At 40.7% G+C, this 27,974-nt stretch overlaps 1 protein-coding gene across 1 annotated transcript; it reads right to left on the minus strand.

The window, feature by feature from the left end:
- On the minus strand, window positions 1-27,862 carry LOC115762179 (homeotic protein distal-less). Its single transcript, XM_030704300.1, has 7 exons — window positions 27,581-27,862; window positions 24,480-24,655; window positions 21,593-21,786; window positions 1,749-1,890; window positions 1,555-1,659; window positions 1,025-1,238; window positions 1-911 (listed from the first exon to the last, which is right to left on the minus strand). The coding sequence occupies exons 1-7, from the start codon at window positions 27,718-27,720 to the stop codon at window positions 893-895; spliced, it is 990 nt and encodes a 329-aa protein (XP_030560160.1). The 5' UTR covers window positions 27,721-27,862; the 3' UTR covers window positions 1-892.
- Window positions 27,863-27,974: the final 112 nt, after the last annotated feature.

The following is a 27,974-nucleotide window of genomic DNA, read 5'->3' on the forward strand; positions in this document are numbered from 1 at the left end:
AAAATATTTGTTCTGCTTTTGTTATTGTTGTTGTTGTTTTCGAGTGCATTTGAGAGTTCATTATAAAAGATTATATGCAAAATATTCCGTTGAGATCTGATTTTTACTGATTCTTTTTTTTGTTTTTGTTTTTTTAGCGGTTAAAAAGCTAAACAAAAACAAATTATACCTTTGCGTTTGCTGGGCTCTACAAAAAAAGGGCTTAAGATCAACAGCTGATTTCTTTTTAAATTGTTTATTTTTTTGTGTTTTTTTTTCGTTTGTTTTTTTTTTTATTGTTCATATTTATACAATATGCAATTTGCTATAGTTTACATAAAAAAAGTATATATATTTATATAGAAACAATGTGAAGGACACGTTTTATACTTGCATAAAATTATATTGAGGAATGTTTTTTTTTTTTAATTATTTGAATTTGTTGTTATTCTTATTTCTTAGAGAGACTTACTTTAAAACGACTCATTCACATTTTCAAATTTAAATATACAAAATTATTTAATATTTTACAATGTTCTTATATATCCATCAATCAATGCTCAATCAATAATCAATTATTGGCTAAGATTTGTTTATGTATATATATATATATATTTTTGTTTTTGTTTTTGTTTTCTTTTTTGGGTCACATTCACTGGCCCGTCGCGACCCCGTCGCCATCGCCCACGAAAACCGCATCATTGTGTATATGATGATGATGTTGCTGTTGCTGATGATGATGCTGATGCTGATGATGATGAGGATGGGCATTGTGGTGCAGATTCAGTTCGGCGCAGGGCCTTGCCTCGTAGCACTGCGCTGCCGCAGTCTGCGGCCAGGAGGCAGCAGCAGCAGCGGCAGCGGCGGCGGCAGCGGCGGGGGTTGGCGGCGGGTGCAGCTGATTCTGGTGCTGTTAAACCGCCGGCCACACGCTGCAAGGAAAATGAAGAAACACAAGAAGAAAGCAAAGAAAATTGTTGGTCAGTTAGCAGGCGGCGACAATATTTTGGCAGTAGTTGGTTTCGGCCTTGGGCTGCGTACTCACGTTAGTAATGAAGGATTCGTCTCGGGCTGATACCAATACTGCGGCACATAACCGCCCATTTGAGGTGGCGGATTGTGGTGATGCGTTTGCGGATGCGGCGCCGCTGGATGAGGTGGCTGCGGTGTCATTTGCGGCGGTGGCTTATGATCGATCCAATGCGGTTTCTGGTCCCATGGCGCTTGCGTTGGCGGACTAAGACCCGTTGGTGGGAACTCTGCGAATTAGATAGGACCGATAATGGGAAAGTTTTAGGCGGAGCGTCTTAACAGTGATAATAACTAAGCTCTAAGGCATATCAGATCTTAGCTCGGGATAGAAATGGATTCACTTCTGAAGTTAACAATTTTCTTGGTCCTTGGCAGAACGTCCTTTCCAAAATCATACAAGTGGAAAAATAAAGCAAGCTCCTACAGCTTGGGCTCTGTGTTCATCAGTCTGTCAGTCTGACAGTCAATCAGTAAGTCGGTCAATCATGCAGTCCGTCAATCAGTTAGTCATTAAGGTTATATATATAAATCTTAAGCACTTACCGGGTGATAACTCAGACACAGGCGTACTTGATGGCGTTGGACTATGTCCGGGAGGTAGATAATGTGAGGGTGAGCCGCTATTTGAGCCACCGCCGTTATTACCGCCTGTTCGAAGACCAAAAGAGAATAGATATGTGTGCTCTATGAGTACTATTATCGTATATATAAAGCCTTGTGTTGTGCTGTGCACTTACCGCTGTGCATTTGATTAGGACTATGCTGACCAGGATTGGGTCCACCGCCGCCCAAAGGCATGCCGCTGTTGGTGCCCGGACCCTGAGCGGCCTTCATCATCTTTTTGTACTTGGAGCGACGATTCTGGAACCAGATTTTCACCTGCAAAACCCAAAGAACAAGACATAAATAAACAAAAAACATACATATATTTGTATTGTATTTGCATACAATCTATTTCGATGTACAGATATTCTAAGCACTTGTGACGCAATTTCTAGGCCGTCAACAAGTCAGCATGAGTTTCAGTTTGTGTTGTGAATTACCGTAAATAGAAATTAAGTTGTCTGTTTGGCTATAAAAAGCGCAGACCCGGCTTTAATTAAGTAATAGCCCAGTATCGCAGCGATTAACATTCAAAAGAGAATCGATTGTAAATCGATTGATCTATTGACTAAGTTAGTTACAGTTTTATTTTATATTGCGGCGACGGCTTTTCAAACAGCTTTTCATATGAAATTAAAAGTGAACGCTTGTGAAAAGCAGCTGGCAGCTAAAATGCATCCAACAGCAGGAACAGAAAACAGAAACACATTTTGGCAGCGTGTGACACCAGCAGAAAAATCTTGTCAGCAGCTAAGAGTCTGAGTCTGAGTGTGAGTGTGAGTGTGAGTGTGATTATGAGTCTGAGTATATTCATGAGTTTAATTTCGTCATCAGAGTCGATTAAAAAAAAATCACACACACACACACACACACTTGAAGCGACAGCAAATGAGCCAAAAATGTATCTCACAGTTACTTTCAATTTTCATTTTCGAATCGCAGCGAGTCGAGACGTGTATCTCTTGTTGTTGTTATTGTTGTTGCTGTTGTTGCTGTTGTTGTGTAGAACTAATTGTGCGCTGAGCTGTGCGCACTTCACTTTTGAAAGCCAACGGCAGCATTTGCCGCAGCAGCTCAATCTCTGGCTCCGGCTCTGACTGAAGTGTATGTATAAATATAGATACAAAACGGCAGCGCGTATCTGTATCTAATGCTATTTATGCGCGCTTTTAACTGTATCTACAGTTTGCAATCTTTCACATAGACCTGGCGTACATTGTAGCCGTATATATATATATATATATATATATTGTCATATATGTATGTGTATATAGCCGTATTCCAATACATATATTTATCTATAGCCGACTTGTTCAAGGTCGTTCTTCGCGGTTGGCTGAATTTTTATAGCGTAGCATGCGCTCTTTTCTTTTTGTTTAACTCTTTATATACCCCGTAAACGGGAACAGGGCATGCTTAACGTTTGTGTAAGTATGTAACGAACAGCAGAAACCTTCGGTGTATTTCTAAACAGCAGCAACGCCTGGTCTTCGGGTTGGTTTTGGGTAGATATAGGTGGATATTTGATATTTGGTTTAGGATATCTGCCAGTCTGCTACTGTTTAAAATTGTATATTTTTCTGCTTTATTTAAGTGTGCCAAAAGTTTTCGCACAGAAAACACAACACATTATTTCTGAAATAATCTTCAGACTTGTTTACAGGGTATCTTTCACTCTTAGACATTCTCTATATTTCTATCTAATCTAAGCTTGCCAAAAGTATTCGGACAATCGCATTCAAGCAATAAGCTACCGCAGCTATAGGGTATCTGTCAGTCTGCTAGTTTTTGATATGCTTTATCTTTCTACTCAATCCAAGTATGTCAAAAGTTGTTGGACAATCGCACACAAGTTATAAGCTAGCACAGGGTCACATCAGAATTAGTTATAGGGTATCTGTCAGTCTGCTACTTTCTGAGATGCTCAACTTCTTACAGCCGTTTTGCTGCCTATTTTGATGTGGCTTTTGCCATCGAATTTCACTGGCTGCGTTTTATGTCGCCCCATAAAAAGACTTTTGGCAATGTTTGGAGCTTGACTCTGGGCCTGCGCCTGCGACTGGGCTTGAGTTTTATGTGCATTCCGCCGGCAGTTGATTCAATTAAGCGATAACTACCGGTATTGACTATGGCAGACATGTGCGCTAATCGCTCGGATCGCCGGATCGCCGGATCGCTGGATCGCTGGATTGTCGCCTCGCGCTGTCGGATCGTTGACATTGACGACGTTGGCACTGGGCGGCGACGGTAGCCAAAAAATGTTGTGTCTGTTTATTGTTGATTTTCATTTTCATTTTCATGTCGATTGAATGCGCAATCAAGCGGCACACGATATCGAATTGGGAACGGGGGCAAGTGAAGCGCTTCAATTGAGCTGCTCACGAGCATCGTTTAGCTAGTTCTTGCGAATATATAACTCTCTATATACATAAGATGCCTAAGACACAATTTACAGCAGCTTTTAATAATTATTATTATTTTCTAGTACTTCTTTTGTTTTTGTTGTTGCCGCCACAGTTTTTGTCAGCGGTTACGCAAGAGAAACCAAGCGCAAAATATGAGCTCGATGATAAAATATTGTCGAAAAGCGTTTCCAAAATAAACCACAAATATCTTTAGCTCTTAGATTTTTAAATAACAACAAATAAAAGCGAGAGAGCGCCACATAAAATAATGTGAATAATTTTCATAATATGTATATAAAATGATAAACTTTCAAATTGACTTGTCCAACGGCTGCTCAAGTGTCGGATTTGCATTTGAAATATGTTTTGACAGCTTGAGAAAAAGTGTGTTAACACAAATTACATAACACAAACTAAAAGCGGCAATTGCCCGGAAAATATGAACACACCCAAATATTTGGCATATTTCCTGAAGAATACTTTAGCCAAACTCTAGAGAGATGTGCCCCACTCGAATATTTATGCAAAAAAAATAAGAGTAGAAACCACGCACGAGAGTAAAAGTGTAGTCGGACAGACTGTCTGACAGCTAGACGGACGGACAGTCTGTCAAATGTCAATCAGCCTTATGTCATGGCAATGAGGTACTCGTCGTCCACATCTGCAGCTCCATGGGTTTCTGTGGCATCAATTTGTACCACTTTCATATGGACAAATATGGCAAACAACGGCGAAAAGAAGAAGCAGAAGAAGAAGAAAAAACTGAAACGAGAAATTAGCATGTCACTGTGTCACTTGAAGCAGCAGCCACAGCAACCGACAGATCTGTCTTCTTAGCCAGACTTTTGCTTATACCCTTCAGCCAAAGAGGGTATATTAGGTATTATATGATCAAGAAGTGCGAGGCACATTGAAGAGACACTTGTTCATGTTTATCCATTTATGTGTCTATATGTTCTACAGGAGCTGGACTCCACTAAAAGTTATGTTCTTCAAACTGGAGATAGCAGATAAAATATTCTATACATATAATGTATAGATGAAAAGCATCCGCCAGATATGGGATAACATTTTCTATACATATATATATTAAAGGCGTGTATGCATATATTAAAAACCTTCACCAAATTCAATTAAAATCTTCCCACTAAATCATTTAGCTGTCATAGAACATAATTGTTGCTCGCTCAGCGAATTTCGCATATTGCAAGGGTATCAGCTCTTCGGCTAATCCAACGAAAATCTGCGTTAAGTCTTTGGCATTATCCTTTTAACCCACTTTGTAGCGTGCTTATAGTCATATGGCAACACTTCTACTGTTGCTGCTGCTTCTTCTTCTGCCGCATCTTGTTGGTTGATCACTTCCGCAATATGTCACTTGGGCATATAATTTATGCGTGGCAGAACCACAATTGATGGCCAGTCGACAGCCAACAGATGCGCCACAGCGGCCAAATGTCCAGGCTTTCTAATAGTCAAGCTGTAACAGTTGTTGTTGCAATTGTTGTTGTTGCAGTTGTTGTTGCTGCTGTTGCATATCAGAGCTTTGCGCACCTGTGTGTGCGCGCAGCTGAAACTGGTTTCTGTGGGACTTAGCCAAAGTGCGTTTTATTTATTTTTTGTTCTTAATTCAAATCGCCTGGCGGCTGGGCATTTAATTCATTTGACAGTTGAGCATTTAAAACGTGGGAAAAGATAACGCAATTGATTATTGAACAAACCAAACATATTCGTGTGTGTGCTTTTTGCATGATTTGTGTGGGAGCAACAAAAAAAAAAGAAAAAAAAACACTGCAAAAAAAGCCAAAAAAGAAACCGTTTTCAGTTTCTTTAGAAACTGACAACAGTCGCCGTCACTTTTGCCTTTTCTATGATAAATTATGGCAATGCCACGCCCCGGCTAAGGGCCCGGACCGCGCTCGCTGGCCATAAATAATGCAGCTCCAAGGAAGTTACCACTTTATTAGCTGCTGCTGCTGCTGCTGCTGCTGCTCCGTTGTCTAAAAGTAAATAGACGAGACAGCAGCGCTGCGCCCGGCTAATGACAACAACAACGCCCCCCAAAAATATATAACAAAAGCAATTGCGACGCTTGTTGTTGTTGTTGTTGTTGTTGTTGTTGTTGTTGCATTTTCCAGCTGCAAATGTTGTCTGCAAAATGTGCAATTTTGTTACTTCTCGAGCGTTGCACTTGGCTCTTGCTGTTGCTGTTGCTGTTCACAAATTTATGGCCAGCAGCAACAGCAGCGGCAGCAACAATCTGGGCTGCCTGGTGTGTTTTTCCCGCATTGTTCTCAGCTTGTTGCTTGTTATGTTGGCAACAATAAGTTGGCTTTTTGTTGCTGTGGCTCTTGGCTTTTCATTCATAAATTCCATGCAACAAGATTTTAACATATTTTCAGCACATTTTTGGTGCGCGAATTTGCAAAAGCGGCCAACATTAAAACCATTTTACTTGCCGGCCCGCTGCTGGCGGCTCTTTGAATTAGCTCTTGCCGCATTTTGCCAGCCCGCCTGCTGTTACATTTTGTAAACATTTTGTTTAGCCTGATTAATGGCACATTCAAATGCGGCCCCTGCGAAGCAGCCAAATTGACAGCAGCAGAAGCAGCAGCAGCAGCAGCAGCAGCAGCAATTGCCACGGCAGCAACTGCTGATCCATTGATAATTTCCTGAGCTTCAGATTGCGCATACGCACCGTGTTCACTTTCATTTTGGCATCATTTGAATTTTGCGTCGCTCACTCGCTGATCTCGGCTTTTGTTTTCCTTTTCAGCTTTTTGTTTTTATGACAGCTAACGGCCATAAACTTTCCTTGCAACAACACAAGCACGCGCCAGCTGCGCTCAAGACTGGTAGCCAGGTAGCCAGGTAGTCAGCCACTAAGACAGTTAGTCAGTTAGTCAGTGGGTATTTGATGGCGACGTGCTTAGGCAGCGACGTCATCCTCCAGCGCTGGCCGGTCGCCGGTCGCCAGGCGGCGGCCAACGGACAATCTATTTTAATCGCGCTGCAATCGCCAGCGCAGCGGCAATTTTTAATTTATGCGCAAAAGAAGCAGAAATAAAAAAAAAACTAAAATCATAAAAATTTAAATGTGCGCAACAGAGAGAGAGAGACAGAGAGAGAGAGAGGGGGGGAGAGAGGGGAAGCGAAATGAAATAAAATTTTGATTTATGATCTTGTCGCTAAAGTTGTTCGTCAACAGCCGGCGACGGGCAGCAGCAACAGCAACAACAACAATAACAAGTTGAAGCTGGCGCAACAAGTGCTTTTTGGCACTGACAGCAGGGGCAGGGGGGGGCAGTTGAGGGGAAGACGTTGGAAGGGGTTGAGCGGCCACTTGCTGGCGATCATTCATAAAACGCGGCAAAGATTTTTATCTAGCACAAAAACACAAAAAAGTAAAAGCCAAATAAACTCAAAAACAAAACGCATTTATTATTTAATGTTTAAGGAATAGATTGCAAATTCGCGATTGCCGACAGCAGCAGCAAACATCAGCAACAGCAGCAGCAACAGTTGCTCTTGTGTCAGCTGCTGCTGTTGTCGCTTTGCATGTTGTCTTTGGGCTACACAATTGTTGCGTGCAAGAGAAACCACAACTAGCTGCAGCCCCACCCACTGCCAAAGACACAAGAGTCTAAGCTGAGATTGTGTGTAGATGTTGTTGCTGCTGTTGTTGTTGCTGTTGTTTTAGCTCTTCTCGCTGCGTTGCTCTTTTGACTGCCATGGTTGACGGATTACGCAACTTGCCGGCCGTAGCATTTTCATTTTATTATTGTTATTATTTTGCTGTTGCTGTTGCTGTTTGTGTTGTTGTTGCTGCCTTTTCATTGTTGGAAAATTTGTACATTGCATGCGATTGTCTGCTGTTGCTGCTGCTCATGTTGTTGTTTTACGTGCTGGCAACGGCAAAATTTGTTTATAATTTTATATGCAGCCAGCAACAGCGGCAGCAACTGTTGCCGTTGCGCCGCAGGGCAGGCAATGACTTAAAAAAGTACTACAAAAATTAAAAAAAAAAAAAAAAGAAAACGAAAACGAAAAATATATATATAAATAATAATGAACACAATGCCATGTCGTGGCAAAGAGAAAAAAAGTTTTCTTTTGAAAAGCGCACGTCTCTAACCCTACCCCTCCCTCTCTCTCTCTCGCGCTCTCTCTCTCTCTCGCGCTCTCTCTCTCTGTCTCGCTCTGTCGTTCGGTGGAGCCATGTGCCATGCCCTAGAGTCAAGTGTCACGCACATGCTGTACAGTCGAACGCGGTCTTCAGTATTCAGCCTCAGCTATACAGCTCATTAAAGGCCGCATGCAAACGTTCTACAGTCAAGGCGAAAGGTAGTTTTTTTTTATTTCAAGTTCGTTGCCTAAGTCTTTCGTTTGCCCCGCCGCTTGTTAACAGCGGCTGCTTAACCTTAACTAAAAGAGAAAAAATCCGAAAAAGCAGACACTAATACACATCCACAGACACAGCTCTCTGGCCCTGGACTGGAACTTTGGGCCTGGGCCCGGGTCTGGGTCTGGGTAGGTGCAACAAAAGTGATTTCCAAATAAAATCGTTGCGGGCTGTTTTGGGCAACGCCTACCCCATGTGCATGCCAAAAGCGCCGAAAAACAAGAAAACCCAAAAAGTAAAAATCAGAAAAATAAACTAAAGTAGAAAGCAACGGCAACAGTTTCAACAAAAAACGCTCAAAGGCTTCAAGGCCAGGCGGCAACGCAACAGCAACAGCAGAAGCAGCAGCAGAGGCAGCAGCAGCATCTTAGCCTTTGGAGCACGGCAAATGAACGCAAGTTAACACCGCCTGGCCAGCCGCTGCCAAACAAATTGAAAGCAAATCGATGGCAGCCCGTGCCCCAACATCAGCAGCAGCAGCAACATTATCAGCAGCAGCAGCAGCAGCCACGTTCAAAGTTGAAACACGTGGCCGGCGGGCATGTTTGCCCAGCTTGCCAGAGATTGCAGCTAGTTGACCTCAAACGGAGCCCGGCTTGGCCACGCACGTGGCTGGAATTATGCTGCCGACTGTTGCTCAGTGAAGCTCAAGCCGTGGCCATGCAAAGTATGCGACAAGTTGACCATTTTGGCCTAGACTACGATCTCCGACTACGGTGCTGTGTTCCCCGGGGTGTTGTGTGACGTTGTCTCGGCTATGCCATTGATCTTTATCAATGAGCAACTAGACGCAGTGCAATGAATGGCGCGCGCTTCATTAATTTATGCATATATAGGCAATGCGTAAAAGTGAATGAGACGCAACAGCAGCAGCAGCAGCAGCAACAGCAACAGCAACAGCAGCCAGTGGCAAGTTATGAGCTTGCCCCGCGGGAAACGCTGCTTAATAAACAATAAATATGCAATTAGGCAAGGCCGGAGCGGACTCTGCAACAGTCAGCGGCCAGTTTATATAACGTCTCTAACACAGCAACAACAATTAACAAGTTGCTGTTGCCGCAGTTGCTGTTGCTGCTGCTGGTTGTTGCCGGCGTTGCGCTTAATGAGAAATGAGCGCACTCCTTGGAGGCAGCCACGTAAAACAATTTATAAATAAATAAAGATATTGATCTAATTTCTATATAGGCACATGATGCTGTTGCTGCTGTTGCTGCTGTTGCTGTTGCTGCTGTTGCTGTTGCTACGGTGATTGCTTAATCGCTGCCACGCATGAGCATTTCACCAGCTGCCGCTGCTGCTGCTGCTGCTGCTGTTGGCTTTCAGTCACGTACTTGAAGCGAGCCATAAAATGTGACAGGAGAAAGATACACGCATTCAGATACTTTCAGCAAGTTTCGATTGAACACGGCCCATTTATATTAATACGTTAATATACAATAAGTTGATAAAGTTGTTAGACGTTTGCCCCAGGAGCCAGCCCTCGTTCTGGTCACAGCTTGTGTTGCATTTTGGGCTGTGTATTCCAGCGAAGTGGCAAACAAGTCAGCCGCATGCCAATTGACCAAGTTAGAGAATTTCTAGCGACAAATCGAGCATTTTACTAACTCAATTAGTGCTTTATAGGCACATCGAAATGCGCCTTTTGCCATTCCTGGCCGCATACGCAGAAACAATTAAACAGCAGCAGCGACAGCAGCGGGAGCAACAGCAAACAGCTGCGGGAGCAACAGTTGCTGCTGCGACAAATCTCGCGACTGTTCACAGCCCAACGGATGATGCGTATCCGTTGCCATTCTTAAAGCCGTGTTTTTCTGTTGTGCAACATTGTTGTCAAATCCGGAAACTGTTCCCATGTACACTCCAGTCACAGTTTTGTCTGTGAACTATTGAAAATTGTACAACAGCAGCATGCAATGCGAATTGCGAATACGTAAACGAACACAAATGCGACTGCGGCTGCGGCAGCGGCAGCGGCAGCGACTGCGACGTCAGCAGCGAATTTGAAATCTCATTCGTTTTTGATTCACCTGCAAGGCCTTGAAATTTTGTAATTCTAATTTGTAGCCAGCAACTAAAACTGAGTCAGTGTTGCAGTTGTGCTTTTGTAATCCATCAACAACAGCAACAACAACTGCTCAAAAATTATGATGAAAAACAGCAGCAGCAGCAGCAGCAGCAGCGGCAGCAGCAGCTGACGCAAAAATTTTTCAACAATAAATTGGCGGCAACATTTGATCAACAATTGTCAAGGTGAGATTCTAAGCAGATACAACAGCAGCAGCGGCAGCAGCAGCAGGGAGGGGGGACTGCGGAGCAGTTGCTGCTGCAGTTCCAAGTTCCAAGTTGACGTCGCGTCGCTGCTGGCTTGTGAGGAGGGCGTGACGGGGCGGAACGCGCACAACAACAACAACAACAATAACAACAGCAAAAATAATAAAAATTTTTGTCGAACAAAACTCGAGAGCGCGACGCGCATTTAAGTTTTACTTAGTCAACGTTGTTGTTGTTGTTGTTGTTGTGCTTTCTGTCTCTGCTTATTGTTGTTTTTGTTATCTCAGCGTGTGTGTGTATGTGTGTGTGTGTGTGCTACAGTCACTGCAAAATATTAGTCATATTTAATTTAGTTTCGGCTTCGCTGCCTGCAGCAGGTGACAGTCGAACCAGCTAAAAGTACATTTCAGCTCGCTAGGGGCTAGGGGCAGCTAACTGACAATCTAACAAAAAGTATATATATTTTTTACTATTTTTTTTTTCTTTTTTGGTTGCCAGCGCTTAAGACGCAGCTGTTGCTGTTTTGGTAAATACTTAAAGCCAAGCTGTCTGTTTAATATTAATGCGATTCCATTGAAAGAAATACCCGCATACTTGTTGTCTCTGATTAATATACTCGATCACGTGTCGATACTGACGTATCTATTCGTTATTGTATACTATATATACGAAAAGTTTGTGAGATTTATATTCTGGGAAGCCCAACTCAAGCTGGAAATGTAACAATGCGCCGCTTGCAAAGACGTAAATTGGATAACGTTGAGTTGTACGGAAATGTACCCTGTACTTTGCTCGGATGTTGCGAGAGGAAATTTTCAGAAATCTATATTCAATAATAGATCATAGCTCAACTCTATAACGAGCATTTATATATATATATATATATATATTGCAAGATCTGTTACTGCTGTCCAGATATTCTGAAATCTTCGAACTTATGTGAATATCGGAGCATGTTTTGTTTGGATAGTTAGAAATTCTTTGTCCATATTTTCCCCCTTATTAAAAGCTGCTGCTCTGCACTTGGTCAATTATTTAACCACAACTTTAATTACCGCTATTTAAATTTCTGCTCGCACAAATTCTTTTGCGGCGTTGCATAGCCACAAAATTAAAGAGCGCTCATAAAAATGCACTTGAAACATTTTCCAGGCCGTCGCACACCGACTCCACTAAATTGGAACGGGCCTGGCGCTGGGAGAAGACAAAAAATTATATATATATACTATTAAATAACTAAAACAATTCATACTAACAAATTAAGTGAAACGGACAAAAAGCACGAAACATTGAGGTTTATAAATGTTTATTCAAATAGTGAGCATAGTAGAAGAAAGGTTACCCTGTAAACAGCTTGACAAGAATAAGAATTATTGAAAGGCGTAAAGAGACATTATCTTGAAAATAAAACGTGAGATATGGTCTACAGTTAGGTATACCTAGGACTTAACTCTAGCACTTATAGTTTCAGAGTTCAGATGGGCTCTCTTCATAATTAATGGGATATATATGGTTTTATATCTTGATAGGTTACATGAGACTACTAGAAAAAATCATACCCTGCTATACCCCATATTTTATATAAAATTAGCTGACTCTAGCTCTTATAGTTCCTGAGTTCAGATGGTCTTTTAATGATTAATGATATATTAGGATATATTAGGGGATATATTACTGCTCATCATGCCCTGCTATACCCTACATCCAAGACTTGTTAACTCAAATGGGTTACATATGGATATATATCTAGATAGCTAATATCCTGAGCTCAGATGGGCTCTTAATAATTAAGAGGTATATGTATAGATATTTGTAAAGCTTGTATGTGTCCACTGCAGCACATCATGCCCTGCTTTAGCCCTTATTAAATGGGTATATGCGTTGTATACAAATCATATTTGTGGTCAGCAATTCATAATTACGCCCTGGTGACGATCTCATTTCACTTTATGAGATCTTAAAAAACAGATAACAATATTTAAAAAAAAAAAAAAAAGTGTGGCGGGTAATTGCACAATTTATATAAGCGCATTCTTTGGGGTTTTTTTTTTGTCGTTTTTGTTTAGTTGTGTTTTGTTTTGTTTAGTCGTAATTTAAATATTTTTTTTTCACCAAGCCAAATGAAATCATGGCCAGCTAACTATTATTTGTCGTTTTATTTAAGGTTTTCGTTTTCGTTGTTGTTGTTGACTTTTTTCTATGCATTTTCACACAGCACAAACGGATATCACAAAACAGCGATCATGATAATGGAAAAACAGCACACGGAAAACTACAAAAAAAAAAGTACAGAAAACAAACAAAAGAGTGGAAAAATGTACAAAATTAACCAAGCGTTAAAAGTTGTCTGCTATTGTTGTCATTTGCTGTTGTTGTTGTTGTTGTTGTTGCTGTCTCTAAAGATTTTCAGTGCGCGCATCTCGCATCGAGAAACCCCCCAAAAAAAACAAGCAACATTAATTGGGGTGTCAAAGTACATGGCCCCATGACAAGAACAACGAACAGATATTCGAGCAGTTTAATTGGCATCGCATTTACAAGGCCAAGGCAGCAGCAGGAGTTGGGGCTGGCTGAAGGGGTTTAAGGGTTTTCCTAAGGGTTGCAGCCGCTTCGTATTGCCAACTATTGCACGAGACAGATTCGCAAATTTGAGAACCAATTATAACATGAGCTCGCGCTGACTCATCCTCAGTCCCGTACTCTTCCCGCACTCCTACTCCAGCCCGATGCGCTGCCTCGTGGTGCACCCACCCAAAGCCAGAGGCCACAGCGCGCAAATCTCGACGAATCGATTAAGAATACATCAGAAGACAGAAACGGGCTCCAGCTCGAGCTCGAGCCTGGGCGGGGTGTTGCCAAGTTGGTTTTGTGCCGTCAATGCCTCGTCGTCATAAAGTTGATTCTTTTTGTTTCTCTTTTCATAATAAAATAATAATTATTGTGATTATCGCGTAACTGAAATCTTGAGCTGTAAACACAGACACAAAGACATGGACGGGCACGCATCCTTGAGGCCACAGTCTGTAGTGTGTGTGTGTGTGTGTGTGTGTGTGTGTTTGTGTCAACAAATATGCGCGTAATTAAGCCAACAGCCTTTAACGCAACCGCCACGTTTTATTTGTCAATACTTTGAGCCATGCCCAAGTCTTGGCTCAGATCTATTGCCAGCCAGATAGACGCCGTCGTCTGCCAGGCTCCCTCTCTCTCTCTCTGTCTCCCTCTCTTTTTGGCTCACTCGGCGGCATTTTTGCTATGCGCAATAAACATAAAATTTTATTTATTTGAATACTCTCACTTAGCCATATTGGAGCCAGGGGCTGAGCAGGCTTCAACGCTTAAAACTGTCGCCCGGTTTTTTGCACACTTTTTGTATTTTGTAATTTCCTGCACCACAGCTGTCCACATTTGATGAGGCTGCACCGTTGAGCCGCTGACCAGTTTGGTGCATTGTGAATATTGTAAATATTGTGAATGAAATGCGAAACTTGCTTTCAACAAGCGGCAAAATCTCTTGGGCCACAGCTGGGCCAACTAATAGGAAGTGGCCAGGACAGGATATTGCAGGCGATTGTAACACAGAAAACTTAATGATAAGTAAAAACTTAGAAGAAAAGGAGCCCAACTTGCTTTCTATTGCTATTAAGATAGATGCTGTTGATATAGATAGCCACAAGTTGATGAGTTGCTGCAGCAGAAGTTGCCCCGACTGGATAGATACAACCTGTTATAAGCGAAGCAGGTAAATCCCGCAAGGAGTCAAGACAAAAGTAGAGGCAAAAAAAGTGAGAGCAAACATTCAAATGCGACAAATAGACGCAGTCAGGCATGAAAATATATGAGATGCAAAATTGTTATGATTTTAAGAGTAGCTGGAAGAAGAGCTCCCTATTGCGGCGTGGAAGGTAGATCAAATGTGGATTAGTTCAGGAGCATAGTTCCTAGCGACAAGAGGTATACCTTTGCCCATAATTGAAATTCGTTATGGAATCAATCGAAATGAATTAGTTCGAAGAGCTTTCCAAAAAAACACAAATTCGTTATGGAACCTTTCAAAGAGCTTCCGCTGAAGAACTAAACCGAAACGAATCAGTTTCGAGAACTGCTCAGGAAAGAACTTCTCGAATACTTAAATCAACAACCATTGGCACACATTTGTCTGTTTTTTTTCTATTTTATTTTTGATTGCCCAAAATGATGTCAAGCCGCATCAAGATTGCGCAAACAGCACGTAAAACAATACACAAATGTTGACTATATAATCAAATTAAAGGCACGCTCGGCGCAAGATACATTTATGTATCTGTACTTATACTATGCGCAAGATACATTTGTATCTGTACGAGCCGCAGATACTTTTACTATGCATTAGATGCGCTCGCTCAAATGCAAATGCGGTCACTTGTCACTCGATGGCGATCGGGCCAGATGATTGAGAGATGAGGCGACACTCTGCCAACGAGCTGAGCCGAGAGTGTGAGCAATTGCCCAAGTGCCCCGCCCCGCCCGTCCCGACCCGCTAGTTTGTCCGTGTCTGTTGCCCGGCTGGAGCTGAGACACTGAGTCGCTCCGGTTCGGGGCAATGCATCATTGTTAATGGCAACTTGTTTGTTGTTGTTGCTCTTGTTGCTGTTGTTGATGTAGGTACTAGTACCAGCATCAGTAGCAACAGCAACAACAACAGCAACTGCGCTGATCAAACTTAATTCAAAGTTCCTGTTACGCGAACGCACGGTGCAAAATTTCGACATAGGGAGGCGACGACGATCAGCAACTGCTGCTGGTGGGTCACTCAAAGTTGTTGCTGTTGTTGCTGGTGTTGTTGTTGCTGTTGCAATGTGCGTGTGATTAAGACATGTTGTTGTTGTTATTGCTGTTGTTGTTGAGTTACATTGTATTATGTGCCATAATTTAATTGACATTGCGCGCGTAAATCAGGCAATCACTGATATACGATGTGTTGTTGCCATTGTTGTTGCTGCTGTTGTTGTTGCTGCTGTTGTTGCTACTGTTGTTGCTGCTGTGTCTGCTGCTGCTGCCGTCACGTTCGTTGCCTGAGCATTTAAATGCGGTCAGCCAGTTTTTCATTTTCATTTTAGTTTGTTTTTTTTTTCGTTGCTGTCGCTCCAAGTTAGCCGCTGATACTAACTCGACACTTGTATTATTTAAATCGAGTTGTGCTAGTTTTTTTTTTTTGCCACACATTTAGTTTAGTTAATAAAACTAAACGCAATGCGGTTGCTGTGCAAATTAATTTTAATTTTTATTTTAATGCCTGCAAATATGTTTGTAAAAGTTTCTTTGGAATTCCACGGAAACTTTTGGTCAGTGCGTGTGCGTGTGTGTGCGTGTGTGTGTGCTTTTCGCTTTTTTTCAAGTCCATGACCTTTGCTGTATATCAGTGCCAGCGCTCTTTTGGGGCTAGGGGTGGAGCAGACTTATCGCTGCCAGCAGCAACAACAGCAACAACAGCAACAAGCGCAACAAAGGCTGCTGCAAAGGTGTGCACCGTGGGCGATGCGTCTACGTCTGCGTGCAGCAGCCAACACACACACACACACACACTCGCACACACACACACACGCACAGCAGGCGTTGTTGATTTTTGCAGACAGGCCAGGGCAGCTGAACAAACCAGCCAAAAAATGTTAGCACAGCCTTTTAGTTATAAGAGTTGCTTAAAGAAATTATTCATTTTCAATAATTTTTTAAGGCCAAGAAAAAGCGACACATACATACATAATTACTCACACACATATACCAAATATTTGTGTATGGAAAGCATAGTCCTTTTGCTATGCTCTGACCTCACACACTTAAAGTCGTTTTGGGAGAATATAAAATGATTGAAATATTATTAAATTGTATTATTATTACACCGATTTTATTTGCATTATTAATATTTTATTTTATTATTATTATTGTGATCATTATTAATTTTATAATAAATATTATTCTTTTTTGTATTTTCATTATTAATATTATTGTGTTGACTTTCTTATTAATATGATTTGTATTTTTTTTTTTTTGTTCTTATTAATTTTCCTATTAATATTATTTTTGTATTATTGTTGTCGATGATTTGTATTATTGTTATACACATTTGTATTATTAGTTTCATTATTTTTTTTTATTCTAATTTATTATTATTATTATTATTGTTATTATTATTATTATTATAATTATTATTATTATTATTATTATTATTATTATTATTATTATTATTATTATTATTATTATTATTATTATTATTATTATTATTTGTTATTTTTGCTTCTCCTGGTTTCTGAACATGTAAACTTAATTATAGTCACTTTTTGAATTACAATTATTTTAGAAAAAGTTCTAATTAAGTAAGTTTCAGCGAAAGCTCGCCTTAACTCATTTTCTTTGCTAACTCTATGAATTTCTATATATATTTATTATATTTGTCGTGCGAACATTTTGCGCGGAGTCTGGAATCTTTTTTAGCGCTCACAAGCGCCGTTTTGGCAGTTCATCTGCTAAACATAAACTTGATGTTGCTGCCAAAATCCTCAAAATCCTTTGTTTTCGAGTCAGCGTGGCCTCCTACAAAATCTTAGCCAGCCGTTGCGCCCTTTCCAGCCGGGGCCTCTTCTTGCCAACGTGTTGTTATTGTGGGAGCAGGCACAGCCAGATCAAAATGTGCCGATATGAGCTCATAAACACGCAGTTTAAAAGGTTCTTCTTTGCGTTTCCAGATCAGCTTGTTGAGCGGTTCGCACGGACAGCAGCGCTGTTTAATTTCGGCTTTTTTCACAGATTTTTTATTGTATACATTATTATTTTTGGAGTGTTTGCGTTTGTCTCGCGCTGTCAGCTTTGAGTTTGAGTTTTTCGAGCTTGTGTGTGTTTTTTTTTTTGGGTGCCTTCTTCTTTCTTTTTTTGTTGTTTGATATTGAAGCATTGGCGATCAGCTGCCAACGTTCTATGTAATTATTCAATTAGGCGGCAGGCGGTGTAAGCCAAGAAAACACGAAAACAGTAGCCAGCATTTAGCTCTAATTGAAACTGAATCAAAGCGAAAGCGATTCGCCAACACAGGAACACACACATGTATATAGATATGTGTTTGTATATAGGCATATAGTAGCATATTGATCTGGCATCCAGCCGCCACCGGATGCACTTTCAAAATCAAACTACAAGTGCGCGTACTTAAAGCCAAGTGAAAGATCCGACTAGAGTGTGAAGGGGAGCGGGGGGCTGTCTGGGAAGGCAGCTGACGGCCGACAGCAGAAACAAGTTTTATATATAGTCTTTGCAGCAGCAGAAGACGCAAAAAATAATAATAATGAAATTACCATAATTATATTTTGCAGCCAGCATTAAAAAAAAATGAAAATAAAAAACCAGCAGCTATAAAAAAAACAGCGGCAAATACAAAAACAAAAGCTTAATTTGCCACAGTTTTGTATAGTACAGTTTTATATACGGCAATATCTATAGCTATTGCCCATTGCTGTTGCATTTTTCATTAGCAGGTGTTAGAACGTGTCGCCAGATTGAGGCTAGGCCGGACGACGAGCTGTCAGTGTCAGCCGTGAGTCGAGAGCTGCGAGCTCCGAGCTCTCAGCTAAACGTTGCCTGCCTGCATTTTGTGAAATGCGAATACGTGTATTCGACATGCAAAACTTTAAGAACAACAAATTGTACAACACGCCCAAAAAAAAAAAAAAAACACTAAACAAAACAAAACAACAACACAAAAAAAATAAAGGCAGGAGTGAAAAACCAGTTGCAAGCTAACGAAGTTTTAATGCTCTGCTCTGGGGTATTGAATATTGTTATATGGCAGTCGGATCTTAAGCAAAATTTAATGAAAAATTATTTAAAATTAAATTAAAATTTTGCAGTAAGCCTCTATGCAAACATAACCGCTGCAAATCTAGAATCTGTCCACAAATACTAAAAACTTGTTTCATATAAAAACATCAAAAATTTCTCAATTAATGCCCATGACAGCTAAAATATATAGTGCTACGATCGAGCTGGCTGCTTGATATATACATAACCCCGCTCCAGCTATGCCTAGTTTCAGCCACAATATCGAGCTGTTAGCCCAGTTCACATAGATAGGCTGACAAAACTTGGAACTTGTACTTGAGTGCGGCTCAGAAAAAACGATTCCTTGCTGAACGTTACCTGGTTCATGACAAACCCATATTAATATACGCTAGTATATAGCTAAGAAAGAAACGTCTAAAAGCTTTAACTTGGCCAACTTGTCCGGCGTTGCCCGCTGAAGGCCATTAAGACATGGGGCTGGCGCTGGGGCTCGAGTGGCCAATGCAGTTGTTGTTTGTGTAACGCATAAATCTTGAGGCAAAGCACAATGGTTTGTTTGCACGGGTCAAACATTGGCGTGGCTTTGGACAACAACAATAACAATTACAAAACTTAGCTATGGCTAAGCTATATGGCTGGCAAATCAATAAAAAACTTCCGCTGCGGCTGCCGAACTGAACTTAACTGCGAGGGCGGTTTTAATTAACACGCGCCGCCGAAAGCGAAAGTTATCCCGGCCGGCCACACACAGTGACAGGACCTGGCCCGGCCAGGACTTGGCTCAAAGAAACAGTTAGTTTCTTTTGCATTTTTTTTTTTTTTGTTGGACACCCTCTGTTGCAGTCATAAATTAAATAACCCCTCTTGCATAGTGCAGCAAATGCCGCAGGGTCAGCCAGATAAAGGCAAATTGATTGTGGTCGCAGCCTGCGGCTGACTGACTGACTGACTGACTGCAATATACAGCAGTGGGCGTGGCTGTTTGTTTAGTTAGCTGTTTTTTGGCCAAGCTCGAAAAAGCTGCATGCGCTGACAATGCGGACATCGATTGACAGCTGCCCGGCCAAAAACCTCGCTCGGCTGTGCCCGCCACATTTTATGGCGCCCGCGTCTAGGCCTCTATATATATACATATCTCTCTCTCTATGTGTGCATTTGAGCCCTCTTGTAAATCAGCGTTTATGGGGTGACTAAGTAAACTGCTTTTGGCCTGGCACAAGAATTTATTACACAGCCGCCGTGTGGCACGCCCCGCCTCAGACGCCGAAGACGCCGAGACTTGTGTCTGCAACGCAGCCGTATTCAAATAACTATCTTGATAAACAACTTGCGGCTGAGCAACACCCACGCAACACACACACACCAACACACCAACACACACACACAACAGGGTCTTCAACTTGTTTTACAAGTTTCATTTCAGCTGAGTTACAATGTGCCTCAGTCTGTGTGCGTGAACTTTTGTGGCACACTAATTCAATTAGGAAGCCCACGCCCACTATCAATAAATTTCTCAAAAACGAGACTCATTCACATCTATTTGTTTTCCTTTTTGTTACAATTTTGTTGCTGTTTTTCGTTTTTTTTTTTTATATTTATTTTTGCAACTATTTTTGCTGTTGATGTGGAAAAGTTTTTGTGGAAAAACAATGCGGCACAGTTTGACGTGGAGACTCGGTACGGGAATCGCGCACTATGGACGGGAACTTGAACTGAAAACTGGGTGGGTGTCGCCCAAGCCAGCCACAATGGCAGAGGCAGGCCTTGTTTTTGCCTTTTCACAACAATTATTTTTCTTTTTTTTTTGTATCTTTCTCTCTTTTAGTCGTGGGCAGTAGCGCGTGCATTTAAAAGATACTCGTCGCAGTTGTTGCTGTTTTTTTTTGTTGTTTTTGCTGAGTCGTCATACAAAAGTTGACATTGACACACGTGCAAAATGAGTGAAAAGGCAACAACAACAAGGGGAAGAGCGCGCATACATTATGATATTAAACACAGTCGTTAGTGCCCCGTCTGTCGGCTTGTAACCATGTATATGTGCATCTATGTATCTATGTATCTACATCTATATGCATGCATAGATACTGTATGTATGTGTGTGTGGGTCACAGGCGTGGGCGTTGTTGCTGTTGTTGTTGTTACTTGCGACTGCCTTGGCTCGTTTGTCAGTCAACATTAGCGGCATGTCAACAATTCAATTTGAAATGCATTTAGCTGCTGCTCTCGGTTTTTTTGTTGTTTCTGCCCAGGGGCAGGACCCTGTCGCCAGGGAATTGAGTCGGCGCTTAGAGGACCTCTGAGACCAGTAATGTTTGCATATCTCATGAAAGTTCCCTTTTTGCCATATTGCAGCGTATAGCTTTCAGGGAATTACTCGACTGAGCCGAAGCTCTAAATCTAAAAACTTCTGATAACTCTTTTGAAGAAAGAGCGAAAGAAATGTACTTGAAATTATAAGAGATTTCAGGTGCATTTCTTTCTTCAATATTTAAAAATATTTAAGCATTGAGCATTGGGAATTAAGCATAAATCAAAAAGGAATTTACATACTTTAAATAAATGTAAATCATTCTAATTGTAAGTAGATACTTGCTTAGGTTGAGTACTATATTTGGGAATATCATTTAGGGATTGGCATTATAAAGAGTTTTAGAAAAAAGAATATTCTTCTTAGCTTAAGAAATAACCTCATTTAGGACGATTTTTATATTTTTGCTTGACTCTAGCTAAGAATTCTTGATTTTCTCTCTAACTAAAAATTCAATTAACAAAACTAGCCTTCAAGCCAATAGCTAAGCTCAAATACTATATATTTTGTAAATATATCATAATAATAAAACCTTAATTGAGAGCAAAGAATAAAGCTGCAAAAAATCTGCACAAAAAAGTCTGCTGCTGCAGCTGTCGCTGGAATCGAGGCTTTAGGCCTCTTCACAGCTTTAACAGAATGAGAATTGCAAGCAAGAAAAGAAATCAAAGCGAGCAAACACTGCTGCTGAAAAGTCTGCGCCCCTTTTCAACTTACATTACATTATACTTAATTTATCTATGTGTATATATAGATATAGATATAGATATTGTGTAGAGGACTCACCTGCGTCTGCGTGAGGCCCAAACTCGCCGCCAGCTCGGCACGTTCGGGCAGTGCCAGATATTGGGTGCGTTGGAAACGTCGATTCAGTTGCTGGAGCTGCAGTGAACTGTAAATGGTGCGTGGCTTGCGCATTTTCTTGCCCTTGCCATTGACGCGTAGGCCGGAGTCCTCGCATTTGTCTGAGATTGAAAAGTCTGCAAAAGAAACCAAAACGAAACGAAACGTATGAGGAGTGCATATTTTTCGAGCGCCACAAAGAAACAAAAAGGCAGCAAAAACGAAGACATTTATGCGCTGTAAAAGGGCTCAATGATGAATTTATAATTAGGCCTAAGAATTATGGCAACGACTACGATTTGTTGTGTGTGTGTGTCTATGTGTGTGTGTGTGTGTGTACGTACTGTGCATAACTTAAAGCTAATGCATATTTATGAGCTCCGAGCTGGAATGCATAACAAACAGACAGACAGCGAGTCGCAACGGGCAACCAAATGGAGAGCAGCTCGCATTTTGGGCAGTGCCAAATCGAACGTTAAGTAACTTGTAAAACTGTTGCCGCAATTAAGTTTAATTAACAAATGCGGCATAAACAAAAGCAAAAGTTCAAAGCACTCGCTGCCCAGGTTCAACTGCAATTGCTAATTGTTGCCACACACACACAAAAAAAAGCACAAATATCCAGCGACTATTATTAAGCGCCTATATAAGGTAAACGTTACCCTTACCTGAGTGTACGCCTGAGTGTGTGTGTGTTTGAGTCGAAAATATTGGCGCCGCAGCACGTGCTGCCCGCTATAATGACAAAATGGCTGCGTGCGAGCGAGATGGATATATATATATATATATATTTGGTGACCACCCAACAGACGACGTGCCACATGGGCCATTAGTCAGACTGACACCAGGTCCCTGGTGCGTGTGTGTGCGTGCGTGTGTGTGCGTGCGTGTGTGTGCGTGTGTGTGTGAGTCGCAGCTATTGGATCGCTGCTGCACATGTCGCTGGCCGTTGGCAGCTACAGCAAAGAATGGTGTAATTAATTACGCCAAACGAAAGCGTAATTACGGCAATTATAATTACACAAACAGCCGCATATGTGTGTGTTGGTGTGTGTGTGTGTGTCAGTGGGCCATTTATTATTAGGCGTATATTTAGCATTTTTGGCGCGCAAAACTTTTTGGCTAGCGATCAGCTGTTGACGGCATTCAATTGAGCCGGAGACAACAGGCAAGGTTGATTGCCGCCCCTGCCCAATGCGGCGTATGCGCGATAAATGTGTGACAAATGTCAAGCTGCAGTTCAATCCAGAGAACTATACATACATATATATATATATAAGTGTATATTGTATAGGCATTTATAGCTGGGCAAATGAATTGCTTTTCACTTACGAACAAAACTGCTCAAGCGAAACACAAAACGAAACAAAAAACCAACAAACACAACTAAATTGTTTAACAAAATGCGAATAGTTAAACAAAATGTCACAGTCAAGCGCGCAATTATGCCAGACACTGTGAATATCACATAAAGATATATTCTCTCTATATATTTGTCAGTTCGGCTCATGGCTCGATTCGAACTCTAATAGATATGTTTATTTGTACACATCTATATATATTCTATATGGCATATTTGTTAACAAAACTTTTGAATGAATTCTATATTCCGATTATCAGAATAAATATATACATAGAAGATGTCTTAACTTCTCTATATATATCTTTATGTGAGCCTTTTCTGTTTGGCATATATTTTCTAAAAATTATATATATTCATAAAATTTGTATTATAATTATGCCAGTCACTGTGAATATCGCGATCAATTTGTCTCTACCAAATATCTTAGCTTCTCTGTATTTTTGTCAACTCTCTTTGGACACGTTTGCTTGAAACTAACTTTGCACATCTAATTTCTAATTAGCATATATTTTTAAAACATTTAATAAAACAATAAAATTTTCTATAATACAATTGCCCGCTCTGCTGAAAATATTGCAGGCCTTAAATATTTTCAAAGAAGAAATCGCGGGCTAGATTTGTTCTCTGCCCAAAAATTTGTTGAGTTGAATGCTTGGGGCCCCAAGTTAAGTAACTTGTTCTAGTGCTCAATAGTTTCCTATTTTAATATTTGTATTATTTCGCTTATTTTGAGACCAATTTTAATTGGCTTAAGCTGTGACACATAGTTTAAAAATCAATTGAAACTTCGGCTTGCTTCAAAAGGAACTTTGCGATCTCGCTCAAAAAATCTTCTATCAAGGTTTTGCTGCAAACCTACATTTTAAACTACATGGCAAATATGTTGCTATATAAAAACAATATTAGAGCTCTATAAAAACAAAGCAGGTGCGGAAAATAATTAAAATTAAGCCTAATGGACTATGAAATTTAATGAGACTCGTTTTGGCACAATAAAGTCTTTTATATAATAATAAAGTAAAAACAATACACAAATGCTGCTTAAAGCTGATGCAGTTGGTTTTTTTATATCTAGAATTATTTAAGTTAAGTTCAGTTTTTGGATAAATCTTCCGATTGAAAGTGTGTTTGCCCGCACAGCTGCTCTCTTCTTGGAAAGTTTTGATTTGAAGTGCCAACTGCTTGATTATTATTAAATAAGATTGTGGTGTTATTGAACGTAGGGTATTTCTTGTCAAAGTCAAGCCCATTTTGGATGACAACAAAAGCGCTTGAGCGAGCGTTGCCCACTCGAGTTCAAGTGTCGCCAAAAAGTGCGAATTTAAAGAGCTTGAGTTGAGGCCAAAGGCACAGCCTGAGCTCAAGATATCGCCACAGCTGCTGATCAACGTTAAATGATGTGCGCAGCCGAACAATTGAGGCAAAAAGTGGTGAGCATTAAATGAGTTTTGTTTTTTGGGTACTTACCATCCTTGGGTGGACTGGCGCAGGGCGGCGCATAGCTGCCTAAATGATAGCCGGAGTAGGAATTCTGATGCATGGGCGGGAATGGATAGCCAAGGGCGCTGCGCGGACTCGGGAAGCCCGAATCCTGGCCGCCCTGCGGACCAAAATGCTGATAGGTGCTGCGTATGCCGCCGTAACTGCAAAGACAAACCAGAAAATATATACAAATATATATAAAATCAGAGCTGAAAGGCGGAAAGGTAAAAGTTTTCACTATTTGCCCATTTGTGGCTCATGGCATATTCATTGTCGGCCTTTTGGCACGCCAGTTCAGGTCAGAGTACAACAAATGCATGGAAAACTATATCGAACCTGAGCCGGGCGAAGTTTGCGTGTTTTGTGTACACATTTTCAGTGCTGTACAACGTGTATGAAATGCCAGCGTACCTCAAAATAAAACCTCAGTTCCACTAGAAATATCATGTTTAATGCACAAAGCGTCCAAACGAAACTTTATTTCTCACAACAACAACAACAACAACTTTTGCCATGACTTTATTTAGTTAAAGCCCTAAACTTGATATGGCTAAAGGAAAATCAATAAAAATTGTTTCGGGCCCAGAGGCGGCAGAGAGCATGCAGCTAGTAAATATTTTGTTAACACTTCTTTAGCCGCGGGCCTTAAAGTGAGTCGAAACAGTCGAAACAGTTGAACAGTTTCCCAGGGCTTTCCAAAGAGTTGGAACATTTCTAACCGATTGCCCAATAATAAGCCATGAAATATTCAATAAGGCGCGGTGCGGTGCGTGGATAGGGGAATGGGTAGGGGGGCAGGGCAAAGGCAACACGGAAACGGAAACAACTGACAACTGGCAAAGTGAAACCGCAACTCAACTCCGCAATATGGCAACTGGGCAACCAACCGACGAACCGACGAGCCAAGTTCCACACGCACCACGAAAAAATATTAAAAAAAAACAAAAACAAAAACAAAACTTGACAAAACGCAAACCGCAAAATGCAATGAAATATGTACACATAATGAACAATCGAATCGTGCGTTGCAAAAAACAATTTACACAGAGGCAGGGAAACACTCACAACTAGCATAACTAATATGTACAGTGCTCTACGAATGTTAACGCACCCCTACAGTTCTTCACAAATATATATGCATACATATATCAAGTTAAAGCGAACTTTACTAAACTGCACTTAATTGAATTTATTTTTGGCTTCCGTTGCCATTGCCGCAGGCAAATCGGGGAGCCAAAGCCCGGGTGCCCCGGTTACCCCTAGGCAATGGGGACAACCAGCATAAAATAAATCCGGAAAAGTTGCCCCGATACATTTAAGTACCATTTGGCATAAATGCAACAACTACATCAAGTGACTTCTTTAATCAAGAAACAAAAAAAAATAAATAAAGTGAAATATTAAAGTAAGGGCAAGTATGTGTACACAAGTGTAGTGTATCGTACATATATGCTGATAGCTGTTTTGATCAGCTGATAAAAGTTATCCTCATGTTAAAAATATGTTGTTTTGCAATCTGATAAAACTCGCTTTTTATTATGCCCAATAGCCAGCGGTGAACTGAGCCGAAGATTTTATACTTCAGATAAAAGTAAATGCATTGACAGCTGTCCATGTTTGACTTTATTGCTAGACATATATTGTAAATATATATTAATATGGATCATTCGTTTGACTTGATCTTTTGAATATATACATATGAAGCCTGGCATTACATTATCCAATAAGTTTGACTTGATTGCTGGGCATATATTTTCAATAGTTCCAATAAGTTTGACTTGATTTCCTAGCATATATTTCGCATATTATCCATATTTATGGATCTGTCATTTGTGTAGATCGAATAAGTTTGACTTGAATGTTGAGCGTATATTTGGAATTTATTGATATGGATCTGGTATTACATTATTCAATAAATTTGACATGATTGCTGGGCATATATTTCAAATATTATCCATATTAATGGTTCGGTAATTTAAGTAGATCTTACAAGTTTGACTTGATTGCTAAACATATATTTCTAATATAATAATATGAATCGTTTTATTTATTAGATCTTATAAGTTGGACTTGATTGAATATATAAATATGAATATTTTATATGATAATCCATATTGCAACTACAAATTGAAAGTCGTTCGAAAGTGAACACAAACGAAGACCTGATCGCAACATGGAAGTATCTGGTTTCTTATAATAGGTACGTGAAGGATTCACGTACCATTCAAATATTTTAATTTACTGTCTCAAACTTGTTCTTTATTCATTTAGTTTTGGTTTTAAAAGCAAACTTTTTTGCCATACTTTCTATTTTGACAGTCAAGGCTAAAACTAACTCTTTTGGGCAGGCATAAATAAAGCGGAACTCTTTTGTATCTAGTCGAAGGCAATCTTTATCTAATCTAAAGGCTTCAAATCTTCATCTAAGACTAAGATTTAATATTATCAAACAGAAATACAAATAATGTGCTTGTGATACATTTTTCGCTAGATATATCTTGATCTGCTTAAAGCTAACAGATACAACTTCACAAATATTTATTTAAAAGCTTTTGCTAATCTTCAAGTACTTATTGATGGTGTTCATATCATGCTCTTCAACAAATTGTATTGCTTATTTAGCTCAAGCTCTTATGATATTAGTTTTCTATAACATCTATTAATATGTATCTATAACTGACAAATAACTTATTACTTTGCATATCAGCCCAAGATAGGAGCAGGGAGCAATACAATTGGGACCAAATTAAAGTCCAATAAAGATCTGGTTAACGCCCTAAAGTCAATTCTTTTTGGGTGTGTTAAATTAAGAGCTGATGACGCCGAGTTGATAACAAAGCGCTTACGAGTTGCAGGCTAAAACTGAACGGGGCAGGCAGTTGTCAGTCAGTCAGTCCGTCAGTCCGTCAGTCCGTCAGTCCGTCAGTCAGACATGCAGCTTGTCAGTTGCATGAGAGCGTTGTGTTTGTCCTTTTGACATTTTTGCCGGTTGATTCTGTGGCGCTGATAGGCAAACAATGAATGCACTTTGATGCTTGGGGCATGTGGCATGTGGCATGTGGCATGTATGTGGTACGTTGACTTACCCGGCGGCGGCATGCTGCTGCAGCTCGACAAATGCTGATTTGCCGGGTATATTGACGCCGGGCGTGATGCTGGCGCTGACGGGCACGGTGCTGCCGCCGTCCATATATTTGGGCGTATGCGGTGCGTCCGGCGCATCCATGCCCGATTGTGGTGTGCTGGGAGGCCCCTCGTAGGGGCTCCCTAGGTCCGTAAAATTGAGCGTGTTGGCGCCTATTGAGGCCACTTTATCAAGAATTTTGACGGCTTTTCTTCGGAACGCGCGCGCAGGAAATCAATGCAAAAGACAACAAATGCAGCTGCCTGTGTGTGTTTGGGTGTAAAGGTGTGATATTGATGTGTGTGTGTGTGTGTGTGTGTGTATGTGTACGTGTGTGTGTGTGCTTGAGTTTTAAC

Source organism: Drosophila novamexicana, unplaced genomic scaffold, assembly GCF_003285875.2.
Source record: "Drosophila novamexicana strain 15010-1031.04,08,12 unplaced genomic scaffold, DnovRS2.1 tig00000564-arrow-pilon, whole genome shotgun sequence".
NCBI lineage: Eukaryota > Metazoa > Arthropoda > Insecta > Diptera > Drosophilidae > Drosophila > Drosophila novamexicana.

Bases quoted from the DNA above. Each gene is read 5' to 3' on its own strand.
- LOC115762179 (XM_030704300.1), bottom strand. From the start codon at position 27,720: ATGGATGCGCCGGACGCACCGCATACGCCCAAATATATGGACGGCGGC. The intron at 21,787-24,479 runs GTAAGTACCCAA...TTTCTTTTGCAG, and splicing joins CGCCAGTCCACCCAAGGATG to ACTTTTCAATCTCAGACAAA. The intron at 1,239-1,554 runs GTAAGTGCTTAA...TCTAATTCGCAG, and splicing joins TGTGTCTGAGTTATCACCCG to AGTTCCCACCAACGGGTCTT.